This window comes from Passer montanus, unplaced genomic scaffold (genome assembly GCF_014805655.1).
Source record: "Passer montanus isolate IOZ18808 unplaced genomic scaffold, ASM1480565v1 scaffold1, whole genome shotgun sequence".
Taxonomy (NCBI): domain Eukaryota; kingdom Metazoa; phylum Chordata; class Aves; order Passeriformes; family Passeridae; genus Passer; species Passer montanus.
The window spans coordinates 24579973-24600215 of record NW_024356504.1 but is presented as its reverse complement, the minus strand read 5'-3'; the positions used below and the strand labels follow the sequence as shown (position 1 = coordinate 24600215).

The following is a 20243-nucleotide window of genomic DNA, read 5'->3' as shown; positions in this document are numbered from 1 at the left end:
GAAAGGCCTGTAGGCCCTTGGACAGTGATTTAAGTGACATTTTCAAATGGGTACAGGAGGATCAGCGTGTGCTTTGTCTGTAATTTGTACTTATCTCATGTAAATTCCTGTCATGCATATCATTACCACAGAAAACCCAGAGAGAAAGTGTGCAGGGATTATTGTGCAGAGTTATGTCACTATTTATCTAGTGATGGATGGGTGAACTAGCAGAGCTAAAATAAGATTTAATCCTCATCTCCACCTACTTCTCCATTTTTTCCCCCCCTTACACTGTATTTTTCTTCCCCTTCTAACCTTCCTTTTTTGTGGTATAAAACTTCTGGTCATTGGCCAGGGCCAGAGATGCCAAACATCATATGAGAAAAGTTATTATTTTTAATATTTCTATCCATCTGGAAACAGACACTGGGAGGAGCATTGGCTAACCATTCAAGCTGTTGATTGCTTCTCTGAATCAGATCCCAAATCTCATGTTTTCAAAGTTTACAAACCACTTTCCCAAACTGCTATCTTAACCAATCCATTGGTTGAAAAATATTATTTTTCAACATCAGATCCGAATCACCTTTTTTGTCAATCTTGGGAAGTTAAGAACTGGATGTGCTTCCAGATGAAAATGTTGCTGCTCAGTCATATTTTCCTTATAATTGTCTTCAGCTAGGATATCAAATTCACTAACAAATATTGGGTATATAAAATATCCTGACTTAAATTACATAGCTCAAATCCACCATTTGCTATAAATTAAATGGCTCGAAATTGAACAGTAAAAAACTACAAGAGCTGCAGTTATCATGAGCCCTCTCAATGCTAAGAAAACTCCTTTCACATGCATTGCTTTAATTAAATTAGTACAGGTGCTGTACTTAAAATTAGCATGGCCTCCTGTAATTGATAACGTGCACAGTTTTCTCTGTAATTAATATAAAGGGCATGCATGGAATTATGGAAAAACTACCACAAAGTAAAATAAAAATATATCTAGGATGACCCCAATATTTTTATAATTTTTTTGGGGGGTGCTGCATTCCCCTTGTTTAACATCCGTTAATATCCCCCTTTTCTATGCTACTTTTTTCCAAGAAAACCCTTCTAGGACAGCTCAGGATCAACTTTCCATACTTCTACAAATGGATGATATTGGATTGAAAAGAATTCCAAATATATCCTAATGATACATTCTGATTCTGTCTCAATAAATATCATCATCTGTTGTTAAGCTGCTGCCCTTCCTGCACCTTTTCAACATGTGGAAGGTTGATAAAATGACCCAAAATGCCCTGAAGAATTAGCATAGAAATAAGAAAATGTAATTATTTTGTGGAGTTTGTGTTGATTTATTTTTAAATTGTTTTTAGAAGAATAGTACAGATGAAAGTACATAGTGTAAATATTTGAGTTTCTAAATAAGAAATAAAAAAATACTCTCATTGTCATGGGCTAATATTGTTAGAAACTATAAGAAAACATAATTATCACTGTGTCACAGGTTTCATAATTTTCTTGAGTAGGATTCAAACGTCCTGAATGTACCTAATCCTGAAAAGTTTGTGTAAGTAACAGTACTGCTGATACCAAACTTTCTTTAATTAATCTGTATTTGCATATTCATTTTATTTTAGCAGAAAAACATCTGTTTCTCATTCCCTCTAGATTCTTATAATGTCAAGAATTTATTGTTTTTAATTTCATTATAATATTTCTTATACAAATGAATAATAATATTAAAAACACCTTAATAAGGGCAAAGAGAGGTCAAAGACTTCATCATAATCCTTTATGCCAAATATTAACACAGATGAAACCTCAGTCAAGTACAACAGAATCAACAGCAAAGTCAAATCATATAAATGACTTTTCACCTTCTAAAATTCTTCTTTTTATTGATTAATCAAAGTCCCTCACATCCCTTAACATCTTGAGGCATCCAAATCCTCACATATTCATTCCTTAGTAAAGCAAGTGCAAAATTTACATTATCAATAAATAACCAGAGTGATTTATCAGCTCCACAGAGCAATTCCTTACCGTGGGATCCTGGGTGCTGATGATGTCTGTAAACGTCAAGTTGTGCTGGGAAAGATTTCTTCTGTGACGGTTTAGCTGAAAAAGAAGAAGAAATATTTACGTTCAGACAGGATTCAAACACATCCAGGTAAAGGTGGACCCACACATTTAATTACAGGGCACACACAGGGTGGAGGTTTGGGGTTTCTTTCTGGTGTTCCTCTGAGCCCTGGGTATTTAAAATGTACAGATGATACACTCTGGTATAAAACTCTGTTATAAATGTGTTTCTTTGTGATGTCATATTGGAAAATTTACCCAAAAATTAATCAGCTGATAATAATAACCTAAATTATGTGGGGCTTTTTCTCATTAGGAACCTCAAAAATGGTTTAACTGCTTAGGTGCTCTTAAACCCATTTTAGAGAAATAGGAAAGCTGTGATTTTAACTTGAAGGCCACAAAAAGCAAAACAATGAAGAAACCAGAAAACAATTGGGCACAAGCACACAAAAATCCAACAAGTTTAAACTGCTTTAAAGGCTGTTTCTAAAGTCTCCATGATTGAAAGGTTACAGCAATACTGGACTCTGACTCTACAATTGCTCCCAAATACTGAGTCCTTGATTTCCTCCAATTCTCCCTTTTCTTTGAGGAAGACAATGTAATCAACTGAGACTTAATTCTGAAAAATTATTGCTTTATTCCAGAAACTATTAAAACAAAAGTTACTTCACAAATCACGCATTTGGCAGAGCTCAATAGCATTTTACTTCCTTGAAAATCTGCAACAAAGAACAGATCACTCAAACGTATGCAAGTGTATGTGAATACATATATACACACACACAAAACTTTTACTGTTTAAATTCAGTATCAACCAAAAAATATATAATTATGAGCTGAGATCCTGTAAAATTTAGTGATTATTTCCTCTTTTAGCTGAAGCCACAAAGCAAACAACAAAATATAGTCTCAACTAGTTTCCACTGTATTCATCATAATGCATTCTCTTTTCCCCTATTAAAAGAGAGTTAACCAAAAGTCATAATGTATTCTGTTTATATTCAAGTGTCTGAATATAGAAAATGTTCTTAATTAATCCAGAGGGCCATGCTCAAAAAACAGTTAAACATATTATGATCCCATATTTTTTCTCCACACATTGCTTTCATGTTTATTTGTAAGCACTAAGGTTTTTAAGCCTTGAAATCTATATCCTAGATATTGCTCTACTCTCCTAGTCAGAGCTAATGAGCTTAATGAATTACCAGTTCTAAATTTAATACAAACATTTCAAAGAAAGAGATAAAACATTCTTCACAATTCAAAAGTTTCTCTGACCTATTTATGAAGAATATCACTTAACAATTTCATTAAGGGTGAGTAACAGCTGGTGACATGGCTGTGTCCTAAAGTGTTTTTCTCTCTTAATATTCTGCATCTTAAGCAATCGAGCTTTCATAAGAAATACTTTAGTTAGTGGCAGTCCCTCCTTTGGGGAGAAAAAAAATGTCAGACCACATTTTCTGTATTTTGCAATCTTGTTTTCAGGAGTGTCATGTTCCTGTTTTATTAGCATGTAGGGTAAACAAGAATGATTTGCTGATGCTATTGAGAGAACTTCTAAGATTACAGTCCTTCTATTTAGATTTTGGACGGAGCTTAATATTAATGCAGGCAGAGACGTGTATATAAATTCAAAATAAATTAATTCCATTTATCTTTTTCTTTATCTTTACTGTTAGACAACTCTGAAGGTTCTGTAGTGCCTGAGACATATAGCTAAACTATTCAGGTCTAGATCACAGGAACTCTTTCTCACCCAGATCCCCCACATCCTAATTATTCCTCAACATACAACAGAGTGAATTGCCTGGCGATGACTTCTCAAATATATTCTTCATGCATCCAAATTCAATAACAAGGCACACCACCACTCCACAGTGCCTGCTTTAGCATTCAGCTGCTCTCTCCAGGAGCCCCACAGGGCTGTTGGGGGCCCTGTGTGCAACTTTGTGAAGTGTGGAGCACCGAGCTGAGCTCTCGGCCGCTCTCTGGTTCAGCGAGCAGAGCATTTGCAAAATAAATGCTCACGTTTGATACTTGCTAGAAAATAATTTATCCAGAGAATTTATCCTAAATCCATTCACATCAGAATGAAGAAATGAGTAAAAAGTCCTCTTTTTGCAGGCCTAGAAAATTATTGGGGTGGTGTAATTAAGGACACTATTCAAGATTTCCAGGAAATAGGAAACAACTAAGGAAAATAAAATTCCAGGTGTGGATGCTATTATGTCCTTTAAGAAACCTCTTTATGTATGCAATGAAGAAATACTAGGGAAAACTGCATGAAGGCAAGGAAAAGAGTAAAACTCTTACACAATTATTTAATTGATACTTTTGCTAGAAAGGTGTTTCTTTTTGGTAGCCTACTAATATGCAATCTCATGCAAAGAAAGTCTTCAAGCTCCAAAGTCTGAACCTAATTACAATTATACAACCAAATCCACAATTATGTAGGCCAAGATCCAGCTCTTCTGGAAAAAGACTCCAAATATTTTGTTCACAAGTGAAATTAATGGAAACTTAATAAAGTTCTTTCTGTTTTCTACCAGCCTTTTGGTTTAGAAATAGAACTTCAAAGAAAATTAATCAAAACTACTTGAAAAAAAGAAACAGTATCATCAGAGCAAATACATTCTTTGAGACTGATATGATAAATTTCCAACAGGGCTGATGGAAATTTGGTCTTAAATATATTTTACAAATATGAGTGAATAGGTTAGTTGTATCACTTCTCCTAAGATAAATCCAGTTGAAAGTTAAAATGTTTTCAGCAGAACCTGGGTGACAGCAGTCAAGATGGCCATGTTTCAATATACTCACAATTTTCAGTGAAGTACCAAAGTATTCAAAGGGAGGTGTAGGCTCTGTTATTTTCATTCTTTCATTCAGCTTTTAATAGATAGAGCATAAAAGAGAGGGGTTGAGCATTTTTTCCTCCATAGTTCCATTTGATTACCATAATAAACTCAAGAAAAACCTAAATAATATCTGTCACAAGTCCTCTACCTCACCTCCTAGGGTACGATGAAAGGCAGAGATTTACAGGAGAAGTTTGTGAGATCCCTTTTTGGGAAAGGCAGCTTATCAGCAGTTTTCTGATTTGATGAACATTCTTCAGTCAGCAACAATGTCACCTGCAGCACTAAAAATCCACTCTGCGAGCGCTGGCAAGTCTGTGGGCAAGTCTGGTTTTGTTAAATTCAGCCTGAGCTGCCCCCCCTTCCCTTAGCTAAAGGGGATCCATCTCCTACCAGAGTTATTTCAGCATCTAAGCACTAATCCGTCATCATCCTTCCCACAAAGGCAAAGCCTCCACTCCGTGTGCCTGGTACCCCAGTGTGAAGGGACAACCATCTGACAGCTGCTGTTTGAACAGGGAGGTAAAACACAGGAACCTGATGTTTCATTTAATTTCTCTCTGTGTTCCCGTTTGTTCTTTAAATTCTCCCTCTTTTTCTGGGGATTCATCATGGCTAAGTCAGCACTACTCTTCACAGAGTGTGGCACTGATTTAAAAAGAAAGTTGGAGGATCCATTTGCTTTTTTTTTTTTTTATTTCCCATTACAGGCATATTTCTAACCTAATTCATCTCGTCTATGAGAAGCAGCAGACTTCTTTTTGATTTCCACCAAACCTAACAAAACCAACCGGCATTACTCAAAATGCGGCTCCAGTGCAAAGCACAGACAATTAATTATTTCCTGAAATGTCATTCTGAATTCACTTGTATCCCTAAGTAATTAAGATAATTGTATGACCTTTCTAGGTGGCTTTCGAGATTGTCAAGTAAGTTATTCACCACAGATTATTTATCCACAAACATCACCTACAAGTAGCCTGGGAAAACCATGGTTTTCTCAAACAAGCAGCACCTGGTCCAACAGAGCTCTGCTTTGGATGGGAAACCCTAAACTGGCATCTACCTGCTGTTTTTCTCCATCATTCACAGTATTACTGTGCCAAGGAGATGGTTCTCATGGAGGGTTTGATAGATTTCTACCAAAACCCCTTCATGCTGTTCATGGTTTGACCTTTCTTTTTAGGGCTCTAACTGTTGTTTTGTTTCATCCTGCCGACACTGCAACCATGTATGTGGAGATTCCTTTATAATTATCAAAAAAAAGAGAGAAATCCCCTACTGTTGAGCCCTACTGCTGCCCGATGCTCTGCTCTGGATCCAATCCAGCAAAGCACTCTGCAGTGGCTTTAAGTGTTTTTCTGGATCAGGGCCAGAACACTCCATTCTTTACAGGATCGAACTTACTGGTGGCAGCTTGAAAGTTTTGCAATAAAAGTACAAACTAGTCACATAAACTTTTGTGGAAACCATTCCCTCAACAGAGAAGGAGGGGTGACACCTGATTTAGTGATGTCTGTGGTCATTTCATCCCCAGTCACTCCCAAACTGCAGTGACAGCTCATAATCGCTCAGATAAAGAAACTTAACAGAAATGTATTGTAGCATTTCTTAATGGCCACATCCCTTGAAAGACACCTATGTAAAGGCAATGGCAAGGAGAATCCTGTAACATCTCACTCACTGCCATGCTCTAAGTGACTTCTTGGGCAGTATGGCAAGTCCATCGTTATCTACAGAAATTATTTGGAAACAGCTGAGCTATGATATGATTTCATGTCAGCTGTGAAAGGCACTGAGGAAATCCCACAGGCCTCCCCACTCAGAGATGCCCCTTTGTCATTTTCAAGGGCATTTCATGACACGAAAATTGTGAGAGCCTTCAAAGTGACAGAGGGCAGGGTTAGATTATAGGTCAGGAAGAAATCCTCCCCTCACCCAAGGATGGTGAGACCCTGGCATGGGGTGCCCAGAAAAGCTGTGGCTGCCCCATCCCTGGAAGTGTCCAAGGCCAGGTTGGACAGGGCTTGGAGCCACCTGGGATAGTGGAAGGTGTAAGGAATTTCTGTCCATTATCAAGAAGTAGAGGATGTCAAGAAACAGCATCAATTTTCCCATTCCTCCCTCACACTGCTGAAGATGCTCCCAGTGCAACCAAACGGTGCCATTTCTCAGTGAAAGACCCCTTCCAGCCCTGGGGAAAGCTCCATGTCCCAGTGGGATCCCTGCCCACAGCCACTGGCACTCCTGCCTTGCTCTGGAGCTCTCCTAATACCATCCTCCTGAGGATTACATTAGAACCATATAGTTTATGGGTTTTTTCCCCCGCTTCCTTGTCTCAAAGAAGTTTCTTCAGGAAAAAAGGTAATGAGACTAAAGGCAGTATAATATGATATTAAGTCTCATCACCTTTATGCCAAGTCTTGCAAGAGAGAGAGAGACACAAATTGCAGTTTCAGTCCTGCCCCCACCAGCCCAGATTTGCTCCTCACCCTCCATCCCCAGGCTCCTGAAAACTCATTACCATGCAGGTGACCAAACGCTTTGCTCAGGAGCAGGAACTTGCATGGATGGAGCTTTTGTGTGCTGGCTACAGACCAGATAATCTCTCCATGCATCATTTAATAAGAAAACCACTTCACAGTCCTCACAGGCCTACATTACATATGACATACTCTCAGCAGAATCTGCAGCCTGAAATCGGCGGAGGGAAGAGAAAAAGCAGCAAGCAGGATTGTGCTGCCTTCGCCCTGTGCGCCTCCCTTTGAGCACACTGCCCTCTACACTCAGCTCACTTCTCCAGAGCCTCTGAAAATAATGATAATGGTTTTGCTTCCCTTGACCCCTTGCTCCCTTATAAATCAGAATCCTATAGACCTTTCCCACAGTGCGAGGGTCCTCCTTTGTATCCGAGCCTGTGAAGGTGGGTATTTTTTATCAAGGCAATATAACCACCTGGGCGTGCTGCTCCCTGGCTTCAGGACTTGCTGTAGACGAGCACCACGGTGCCTCTGCTGGGGGAGTATCTCCATTTATCTTCATTCATGAAAGAAGAGCAAAATAATTACTCAGATCCTAGTTTAAATTTCAGCCCAGTATTAAGATGAGCTCATTCTCTGTGATCAGAGAATCATTAATCACGAGTTTGATTACCATGCAGGGCCTGTTTGAAACTATGTTGCCTTCTTTCCCCAAATTATTGAAGGGGTGTTCTAAATTTGAGGTATCCAGTTTAGGCTAATATTTCAGTGCAAGAATTAGCCTTCCCTGGTACTTTTCTCCGTTAATGGCTTGTTGTTTCCCATGAGCAGATTTTTCCCTAGAGTGGGAGCCCTTTTGTTCCTCTCTAGTCACTCAAATGGCCTTTGAAATTTGTCCAATTGATCCTTGCTTTGAGGGAGTCCCAGCTGATGTAGCTGGCTTCATTTTTAGCATTTTCAGGAGCAGTAGAAGTGCCAAAAGCCTATGTAGAAGAAGAGACAGCTACAAAAGGTCCTTACCACCCATATGTGTTCAAGGAATCCTAGGGCTGCTCTAAATTCGACTGCGGGTCACTTGGATTCGTGTACCTTGGGATCCAACCATCACAAAGGAACCAACAGCTGTGCTGCCTCTAATCCGCAGGATTTCCAACTGGAAATCAAACTGGAACCCGGTCTCTATGCTTCAATATGCTTTAATTGCATTAAATACAATCCTCATTGATTCTAGCAAAGAACATTAAAAGTGGGACTCCTGATGTATTTCTATTTGCCTTTTCTGTTACAGCCTGTAATATGCAACAAAATGCAGAAAGGTACACACTGTGACAGCATTCATCCAGCCATACATAAAAAGGTATATTATGAAATCTAATGTATTGATAAGTTTCCTATTCTGATTTTTCTATTCATCACACAGCCATTACTTTTGGTTCACTGTGATATTTTAATATATTTATCTAAATTATTGCAGATGATTTGGTAAAATTACAGATGAGTAGTGCAGCAATGGTAGATAAAATATGGAGTAAAAACAGCAGGAATAAAAATGCAATAACTATCAGAGCTTCACTGTTCTTTGCCTCTGACATCTACGTCTGCAAAACTGCTCTTTGATGTTATGGGTATAAAAGGTAAAAATCAAAGCTAATACAGACATAGAGTAATGATAGATTATCTTTTCATGTCCCCTCTGGATCTTAGAAAAATAAAGACAATAAATGTGAGAACTCAGCTGTGACAGCAAACTGTGTCAGCAACTCTGACCTGAAATTGCACCCCAGAACTGTAGTCTCAGGGTAAAAGGAAAGCAAAAAAATATCATTAAAACTTACTAAGTAAATGTGCAAAAACATCTACAAGAATTTCCTTTACAAAATCACATCCAGCACATACACTACAATCAAAATTCTCTGAACAGCTCTCTCCTGAAAGGACTGTCTTACAGAAAAGCGTAATTAACATTGATGTCACACTCCTGCAAGTCATCCATTGCTGTTTGCCATATAAATAGCCTTGTAGAAAATAATATTAATATTCCTAGACAAATGCTCAGTCCTCTCTAGTGGACCCCACATTAGCACACTGCTTTATCCTGCCTACCTAATTCCTTCTTTCAGATTTAAACAAGCCAAAAACTCACCTTATGCTACTGCAGAAGCAATTTTTATTTTTTGAAGGTTAATCCAACTCAGCAGGATTTAGGGATGGCACTTTTGCTTGGTCGTAGGCATGTTGGCTCAGGCCAGACAGCTGTTTGGACATTCTCCACTGGGAATCTTGCCCTCAACACCCACAGTTGATGCACATACATGGTCTACTGGCTGCCTACTTCCATGCCCATCTGTTCAGATGGCATGGTGCCCACTCACAAGTTCGCTGGATCCTTGCCCTTAGTGTGTAGATGCCAGGCAATGATGGGCTTAGATGGGCAGCCTGCAAAATACTGAAAGTGATCATTTTTTTCCTGTAGGAAGTCCTTCCTCTGCAATAGCACTGAAGCATGGGCACCACATGCTACCCTACACTTAATAACACCTGTGGACATATATGTGCCAGGAATGGAAAGGGAGGGGGGGGGGAATGTGCTTGGGGGGGAAATACAAAGTGGAATGAGACAAAAAAATTGCAAGGATTCCTGTGTAAGAATATATTCTCCATTGCCCTGGCAGTGGAGGGACACCCAGGGTAACTGGGAACAAGGAGGCTCAAACATCAGAGCAGCACAGCCGTGGCCACACTGTCCAGAGCCCAGCCTGGTTTACCCTGATTCCCACTTCTGATACCCAACTTCCTTCACCACTACCTTGGGTACTGCACACCACTCACTACACACTCAAAGAGTATAAAAACCAAAACCAAATCCTACCAAAACCAGTGTGAACTACACCCAGACCTGTCTAAACTTCAACACACATTCCATATACACCACACAGCAAAAAATATTCCATGGGAAGCCATGGCACCAGTAAAGGTAGATAGGAAATAAGTCATTTTAACAAAGGTCCATTTTAACTTGTGTCATTGCCCTTTAGAAAAATAACTGAGAAAATCCTATTTGGTAACAAGAGATTATTTCACATAATTTAGTAGATAAGAAAAGTTTCTCTTTTTTTTTTCCAAGTCCAAAAATCAACCTTATTACAGCTATATTAGGACAAAGCAGCAATTTAAATTAAAATATAATTTTCTTCCCTTGTTCAATTAACAGCAAATCAATATACAGCAAAAATTTTATTGCTTGGAATAAGATACTCAAAAAATTAGTACTTTGTTAAACTATTCCAAAAGGATACATTTTATTTACATTTTTATTGAAATTATTTGTACTTTGTGCCTATAAATCCCCAGGGGTCCACAGGCCATCCATTCTTTAGTTGCTCATGCATTGTTTGGGAGTCTTTAGAAAAGTCGTAGAGACTCTGATTAGATAAATTAAACCTTTAGAAGAAGGAGGGAGGGGGAAATCAAAGGGTGCTCAAGCAGAGAATATTTCCATTGTAGTCTTTCAGGAATCCTCCTTCCTACCAACACTGTGGTGACCAAACTATCAATCTTACAAACATGCATGGAAAAATTAAGAAACCGAGTAACGAGTACCCATGAAACACATTGATAAAATTATTCCAACAAGTGGGTTTTTTTCTCTTTTTTCTTCCCCTTCCCGAGTGCACCCCAACAAGGCTCCAACAATGCTCCAACAATTTTGGGTGCATGCGAGCAGGCTGGAAAGAGAGATGAATCTACAAGGCTGGATCTGCAGCCTGGCTCAGGGCTCTCATGGAGTCAGCAGTGTGCTGAGCTTGGAGGCACACTTAAGCTGTGTCTAACTTAGTGTTTACTCTGGGGTGACTGGATCTGAGCGCTCTGTCCCTACCCCAGAGAATTGTTTGCTGTGCGGAGACATCAGTCTTGTCTTTGAGCATGCTCCACTGAGTCACTCATGTGTGGCTGCTTGATCTGTTTGGGTCTGGACATATTGTCAAATCCTTGTGTCCAAGTTCCATGGGAGCAGTGCCGAAAAAGTCCTGGCTTCAGAATGGAATTAGATTTATACAGAACACAAGCCAAAATAGTCGCTATGAACATCCGGTGACAAAAATCAAAGAATCGTAATAAAAGTGGTTTGCTTTGACTCTCAAGCTTAGTTCAACTTCTTTAATCTAAAGGGAAAAAAAAAAACACTAAGACCAACTCCTTTCTAGCTTTTAGGCTCTTGATTCCAGGCAAAGCAGAGGCGAAACATTGGCTTTTACAATGCAAAGCCCTTTGTTTTCCTCTGCGCAGAAATTCTCACAAAGAACCTTTTTGTGTGATTGAAAGGAGTATCTTCTAACACAGGTCACGGCTGACAGCCCCATAGCTAAATCTTATTAAAAACTGTTCAGAGACCAAAATTAGAGACTGTAATACAGAACCACTTGGATACCTGTCAGATTGATAATATCTAGATGACCATCTAGCTTGCCACCTGCTCTCCCTTCCCTTTGCACTAATAACCTGAATAAGCTTGTGAATACTTTTTCCCCAGTCCTGTTGGCTCATATTAGTCTTTCATACCATCAAGACCTGCAATCTCTTAAAAAAGTCAGTTTTGCTTATTAGAATTGTTCAGAGGAGCAAATTACAGATTGCAGCACAAGAAAGGATGAAGCAAAGTTTTCAAACAGATTTTCCCAGGTGCCATTACAAGCATTAACACGAAAGAAAGAGTAATCAAGATAATAACTGATCTACTTCAAGTAGCTTTTTAAGCAAATGACTAATTTTGCAAAGGTCAATTAGCAGGATGACTCCTTCCTATTAGATCTGACACCACAATATCGAGCTAGGAAAAGAATGAAAATATTTAAAAGCCTAACTTTTCTCCCCTCTTCCTTGGAGATTTCTCAGTTTTATATTTAATCACAACCTTGCAGCAAACCAGGTAGGACAGCAGTGATTGCTAGTGCTGCTACGCAGCCATGGGATTCTCCACTTACAATGTGCCTTCATTTCACACAAAATTAATATCCTAGCATTTTTACCACAACCTGCTGACACAGTAAAACTATGGTAATGTAAAGGTTAGGGCTTGGTTAGGGTTTTTTCAAATACCAAAGTTAGTTCTTCAAATTTGTATCAGACTTCAGGACTCATGAGGAGATTCTTTGTCATACACATTCCCCCCAAAAAAAAAAGTACAATCTATTTGTGTCTTGGCAAAATTAGAACTACAGTTGCAAAACTCTATTCTTCATATTGCTTAAGTGCTATTTCATTATTTTCCCTTCAGAGACATAGAGACATTTCAAAAAATCTACTCCCAGACGTGGGCCATGTCCTGAAGAGAACACTGGGGACAGGGAATTTTCCTGATCCACACTGAACCTCCTGGTATTACTCCTGTGGCATCACACTGACAGCAAACCACATAATGCTAACACAGCAGATAAAGAAAGGAAGAAATGGAATTATCCTGTTTGAAACTTCTGAAGCGTCTAGACAGACTGAAAATTGCCCCTAATTCGATTTTCCTAATTCTGTTCTAATATTAAAAAGTCACCTATTTTTCAAAATGTTTTAAAAAATACTCTCAGCAATACAGACATCATTCACTGCCATCCAAGATGTGGGCAGTGTACAAAGGCAGCACTTACCCCAGAGAAGTAATTCACCTTTTTAAAAACCCCAAAATTATACATCTATATAATTAATTCAAAAACCTCAACCAACCATCCAGCAACTCAAGAAAACAAATGAACCAAACATTGTTAGAAGCTTTGGTTGCACACAAAACCAGGACTTTAACTTCATATTTCCGTGCATATATCAGGTTGTACATATATTTATACCACACTCTCAGCAAAGTCACCAATATACATCGTGTAATGCAGGGAAAAAGGTTTTGATTTATCACTTCTGTGCTTGGTTTCTTCCTCTTTCAGCCCCAGCTCAACAGAGGCTTTCAAACAGCACCTGCCACCAGATCGCTTTGCTTCTCCACCCCACGACATGGATGAGGAATCAAGATGGCACCACTTACAAAAATGTTTATATAAATATTTTATCCAAACTATGCTGGACTTAGCATATGCTGGATATTTCTCTCTGAAATCTCCCTGGAAGGGACACATTTCTTGGTTGAAGGCATGAAAACACAATGAATTTACCAATTCTCTTGGTAGTTTCCCACTAGTCTTTTGCAAAATGTGCTGTAATTCTCATTTTATTTTGGGGGGGTTCCAACTTCCTGACATTTCATCTTGTATACCCATTTCCCACTACATTAGAGAACTCTGGTGCCCAATGTTGTCCAATAACGTAGGAAAGAGAGAAATAATTTGCCTTTCAATTTCTTTCAATAATTTAAACATGCAGAAGTCTGTAGGTCCTTCATCGTCAAGACAATTTTCCTAACCTCACTTTTGTTGTTGTTGTTTTTTCCTCTTCCTTGCAGAATCTTAATTATTTTAGAATCACTATTCTGACTTTCTACTCATCAGTACCACTGATATGAACATTTGCCATCTCCCTGCTTCATTTTCACTCACAATGGTCAGCTCAAACTTCTTGACCCCAAAACACCCACAAAAGCAAAATCACAGAACACAGTTCCTAATTCTGGGTGCAGCATGGCTTGTTTCCCATATATACATACATTTGGATAAATTAAAATGCACTTTCAGCCATTAAGCCATCCAGATCACTCTCCACGAGTGCCTTTACCCAGACCTATTTGCCAGTCCATCAATCTTTGCTTTATTTTCAAATGTTATTAGAACTGTTCTATTTACTTCCATATCATGGATAAAAAGAGTGATTAGTGTCAAGCTTAATACTAGTCCCTGGAGAACAACTCTAAAAATTCACCCAGTTGATGATGATTCCCCAGGGACTACTTTCCAAAACGTGTAAATTAATCAGTTCTTAATCCATTTAATGTGTGCTTCACTGATACAGCACATAACTAATATTTAATCAGAATGTCACATACTATTAAGCCGAGTGACTTAAAAACTTTCACTGCACAAGTATGGCTCCTTTTCCAACCAGACTTACATCAAAAAATAATCCATTTGGTTGCATTTTTAAAATTTGTTAATTTTTTTTCATTTATTATGATTGACATCAATGATATTCCTATTTTTTAATTGAACCCTGGAACACTTTTCCATTAATTGACCCAATACTCTTACAGGATAATTTGACTGTGAAATTTTCCAAGTCATGCCATTTTCCCTTTCTGACTACTGGCATAATGATTGTCCCCTTTATTAATTTTCTAATTTCCATGACAACTAAATATTTACAATTTAAATGAACAGACCACCGCAGAAAACTATGCAAGGTTGTAGTAAGACATTTATTTAGGTTTCCTAAATTTTTGCCAGATATTGCTAGTTTCTTCTGAAATGAACATTCAACAGGCTTTGAGACATCAATAGGATACAAAGTTCATCATCACTTTCTCAGAATCAAACCATGTGATTTTAGGAAAACACCAAACAACAACCACAAAACCCCACAAATATTTATTCATTATTCTGGCTTTTCCTGCATCACTCTTCTAAGCCTCATCATCTTAGCAGTGAGTCTGTAGCAGCACAGAATTAAGCTCTTAAAAATAGAGATAAAACAAGTTATCAAAATTATTCCTGTGCACGGAGTTCAGAACTTAAAGATTTTGGAAACCTTCAGGACTCAGGGAATGCCCCCCTTTTGTCCAGCAATGCAGGGATTGCAGAATTTCTCTCAGGGTACAATACCTGGGCTGAAGTTGGTTGTAGGGAAGGTTTTATACACATTTTAACATTTGGCTGCTTTCCACTGTGTAAAGGACCTGTCTTTGCCTGTAACAAGTGCCATCACAAAAACCAGTCAATTAGCCAATATAGCCCAGTTTGTCACTGCCTAGATTCAGTAACTACAGATTTATAAACTGCTGAATGCACAGTACACCTGATAGAACAAAACTATCTGGACTCTACAGCTTCCACATGCTAAAATAATGAAGTTGATTTTACAGTACCCTGTGTTTTATACAATCACCTCTTTTTCTATGAGGAAAAATCAAAAATGGATATTTTTGATTTGCCAAATGAAAAATGGGATATTTTCTCTCATTTATACAGGTGCACATACAACCAGGAATGCAGAGGCATTCCTGCGTACTGGGTCACACTGATTTTTTAAACATCTTGCAGGTTTATGCATGTGTGTGGTTACAGTGGAGCATAAGGGAAGATAAATCCACCTAAATTATAATTCCTTCAGTCACTTATTACACATTGCCATAGAAACGAATTCGCAAACTATTTTCCATGTGGCTCTAAAAGTATCCAAATTCATCTTAAAACGTTTTACTGTCGGTATACAAAGGGCCATTCACTTCCCAGCTCAAATACCCAAAATACTGTAAATGGAGTCTGACCTAAATAAATGCTGCTCCAGATCTGAAGATCATCAGATCCATTACACAAAGCCATTCAGGCACAGACAGAGTGGTGGTTGCAAATGTTCAGATAGATTAGCATAAAGGCACATGTATCTCTAATAGGTTAATAAGTACAACCAGTGGGAAGTGAAAATGGTTGTTTGCCTATAGACTACTGTGAGAGTTCATCATTTATGGGGGGAGTGCACACAGAAACGTGTGACAGTGATTTCTCTTCCCCCGCTCCGCAAAACGCCATTATTTTAATAATTATTGACAGATTAGGAAGTAGCCAAATGGCGTGGATGGAATTTTCTTGAAATGGTTTGGAACTGCTTTGCAAGTGATATTTTGCAAGCCTAACACCCCCTGTTTTGTAGGTCACACGGATATCCACAGACTGTGGATACTGAAGGCGCTTGTCCTTCAGCCTTCTGCCTCACCACATGATTGAGCATCCATATACCTTACAACCATACACCCTGTCGAGTGTTATTCTCTTACATATCACAATTTACCTCGCTTCCTCCACTCAAACATGCAACCAAGCTGAGCAACAAGCTGCTTCAGCTGCCATGTCATTTCAGTTTTTACACATCTTCTCTTTTTATGTGTGCTCTACATCTCCGTGATGTCTCATCTCCCCGTTCCACTGCCATAGGCTACGAGTCAGGAACAAAGCTCAGGCTCAATGTCAAACAGAGTGAAAATGGGAAAATATCATAGAAGAGAAAATTAATGGGCACAAACACAGCTCTGAAACTTCCACCCTTGTGGGCTTTGCAACTTCCCATCATTTCTTGGCAAAATATGAAGGAGAAGGGAGTAATGGTACTTCTACAGAAAATGTCTCAAAAAGGTATTTAGCTAAGGAAAATATAAAGTTATGCTTGCATATTAAAAAGTAAATAGTCTTGTAAATGCGCAATCAGGCCCTTTAATTTGAAAAAATAATTTATTTCCACTTTCCATAATTTTCCTGCTGTCCCTCTTTCCTTGCTTGACCACCATGGTTTACAGAGGTTCATGTTTCCAAAAATGCCTCAGTAATAAAGAGTCCCAAGTCTGACACACAGGAACAGACCCTGAGGCTGGAATCATGGCTCCTCTGCATGAACTGAGGTCTTGCTCTCATTTCAAACAGGGAAATTTCAAGGAGAAACACACACGAAATCTCTCTTGTCAACAGGTTTGCTAGTTATGTCTTTAAAACAAATATGGTGCCTTTCAACTTTTCTCACTGGGTTTTTTTTCTATAATAAAATTTTTGGTTATCAGGGAAATTATGATGTTTTCAACCCACATCATAAAAATCAAAATTAACCACATACCCCACAAATCCCAGTACTCTAGAAATGGTTGATCCTACCCACATGGACATGGCTGGCAAGTTCCATTGTATGGAATCAAGGTCTTGGATATCATTAGATATTTGGCGACTGTGAAATCTAACTCATGGCCTAAGACTTTTTAAAAAATATAGATTGTATTTTTCTGAAAAAAACAAACAAACAAAAAAAAACAACCAAAAAAACAGAAATCCCAGGTTGCAATAATGCAAAGGAAAAATGGGATGCTTCAGTTTTACTCTTTCTGAAAAAAACAAACAAACAAACAAAAAAAAAACCAAAAAAACCAGAAATCCCAGGGTGCAATAATGCAGAGGAAAAATGGGATGCTTCAGTTTTACTTTTAAATGGTAGAATTATCTTGCTCTAGAAAATATAGTATTGTTTAGAAACCTGTATCTCTCACCCCCAAATGAGCTATTTTTTTTTAATAGCACTCCTGTTTTTGTCAGTAGCCAAAATCCAATTCAAACACAAATGATAGTATGTCAAATATTAACATTGGTATTTATCTGGATCCAGGTACTTGATTTATCAGCTAAATTATTTATCCAAGAGGTAACACCATACTTCATGTAACCCCATTTCATATTATGTGCAAACCTTACCTGAATATATTATGTGCAACCTTAATAAACCTTTTCACTTTTCAATTTCAGTCCTTCATTTTTTCACTGTTTGAAACATATAATTTATTTTTTGTACTAACATGCCATAACTGAGCTTATTGCAAACTGTATACATACTTGTTAATATCTTTCAGATGAGCAAATCAGAGTCAAAAACTAAAATGTCTTTTTTTTTGGGTGGGGGGTGAATTCATTCATGATGCATTTTCAGTCTGTTTATTAAGTAATCATATCTGGGTACAAGTGTCAACACAATTTACGTTTTGAATAATGTGAAGCAGATAACCTCAATTAACAAGTAATTAGAGTCATTTTCCTATTAAGCAGTTTCCCTAATTGTTTTTGAAACCTGGAACTAAAATTGTAATAAATAATAAGAGGCCAAAACATGTCCGTGCATTAGTTTAATCCAGGCTCTTCCAGTGGAGCCTGGGAAAAAAATCAGCAGAAATAAGGGCTGACTCCTCATGAGATATTGAGAAAAGAGGGAAATATTTTGTAGCTGTGGACTCTTCATAGTGTACTCTTCAGTTGGTTTTTTTGGTTTTTGTTTTTTAATTGATATTATTTCCTTTCCCTCTCTTTTTTCACCCCCATGATTTCATATATGAACTTTTAACACATGGGATATTTGATTTAATCATTGCTGTGGACTGACTTGAGCCCATCAGGGAAAAGCCACTCCCCAGTGAACACAGAGGGTGTGATCTCAGCTGAACTACATTTTATAGTAATACAAATTAATTTGATCCCTTGCATCCTACCTTGTGAGCACACCATGACTCTCTCTATGTAAAATAATAAATATCAACCTGTTTCTTAACACAAATAGAACAATTTGTGTATTTGCTGCTGGTCACAAAAAAAATGTTCATTATTTGAATACCAGTCTTTAAATTGATACCTGTCATATCTCAAGTTCAAGAAATAAGCTTAGAGAACATAAAAATTCCACATGTATTTCTCTGCTCACACCGCATGGTCTCATGGAAAACACCTAGGCTGCACTCTGTCGCAACCAAAAATGGGGGAAAATAATTTTCTAGCTGAAAACAAGAAAAGATCCAGCAGCTGCTCCTCACCCAGAGCCAAAATAAATAAGTGAACTAAAAACTAACAGAAAAGCTACACAGAAATCTCAGGGAAAAAAAAAATGAAAAAGGGAAAAGAGCAGGTGCAATAGTATGGGGCTGCCCCATTCCTGGACTTGTCCAAGACCAGGTTAGATGCAGCTCTGAGCAACCTGGTCTGGTGGAAGGTGTCCCAGCCCATGGCAGGGGATGGAACTGGATGAGCTGTATTGTCCCTTCCAGCCCAAACCATTCCCTGGTTTTATGATTCTATTCTCTTCACCCACAAACTCCAGCCTAAGCCAGAGCCTCCTGACCTGCATTAACATTCAACACAATTTCAGCTGCTAGGAGATGCCATTTTCACCTGAAGGAGAGGAAAGAGATGGAATTCTTACAGCCCATGAAGGAAGCAAGCTCCTCAAAAAGGCTCTTGGCACATTTCTAACTAGACTTCACCCTCCACCCCACAAACACTTGGCTGTTGGCTTTAAGTCTACAGGAAATTTTGCCAGCCTTGGAAGAGTACAAGATTTCTATTTACTCCATTTTTTACAAAATTTCAATAAAGCAGCAAATCAAAACCAGACCCCTCAAAATAAAAATTAAACACCCTAGGAAGACAGCCTGAGAAATTCCAGGAAAAAACTGGCAGCTACAGAAGGACATGATCTGTCCAGAAGGAATACAAACATTTAAATAACTTGCTGGAAATTAGACTTTGTGAAAAATACCATTGATTCCTTTCAAGTCATTTTATTAAAAGGTCTATTAATGCTTGGCTTGCACTTTGTGGCCATGAGAGATGTTGGAGCAAAGAGCTATCAAAGGTGGCTATCAAAGTTGGGTTTTTTCCATTTAACTTTCTCTAACTATTAAGCTGCTCATTTTGTGGAGACAATCATTAGTGTCTTTAATGTGAAACAAAGCTTCTGGATAAGAGCTGCTAGCTGAAGATCAATATGAAAGATATCATTTCAGTTACAGCTTTAATAACTGTAACAATAGGGAGCCTGGCATTGCAGGCTTTATGCATTAATGTAATTTAGAATCTACCAGGTACAAATCTTATCAAACATTAGCAGTGGCTGCGTTGGGATTTTCTAGGTAAGAAAACTGTGTGATAAATGGGAAGTATTTGAAAGGTAAACTTTCATGTAATCAGGCTCATCTGCCATAAAAACATGAAAGAATTTACATGAAGAAAGTGAAATAAATAAACCAAAACAGCTTCTGGAAAAAGGATGGACATTTTTAAGGAGCTAGTGGTTCATGTGCTCAGAGTGCACTAGAATGTCTCTCTTGTTTATACCAACACAAATATGATCCACAAAACTGGAATTTCAGCCAAATTCAGTGCAA

At 38.2% G+C, this 20243-nt stretch overlaps 1 protein-coding gene across 1 annotated transcript in view; it reads right to left on the bottom strand.

The window, feature by feature from the left end:
- Nucleotides 1-20243, bottom strand: part of ARHGAP15 (Rho GTPase activating protein 15) — a 322265-nt gene that overhangs the window by 272659 nt on the left and 29363 nt on the right. Inside the window, exon 4 of the mRNA XM_039702307.1 lies at nucleotides 2032-2106. Within this exon, the coding sequence (XP_039558241.1) occupies nucleotides 2032-2106 (75 nt within the window). The remainder of the gene's footprint in view (nucleotides 1-2031; nucleotides 2107-20243) is intronic.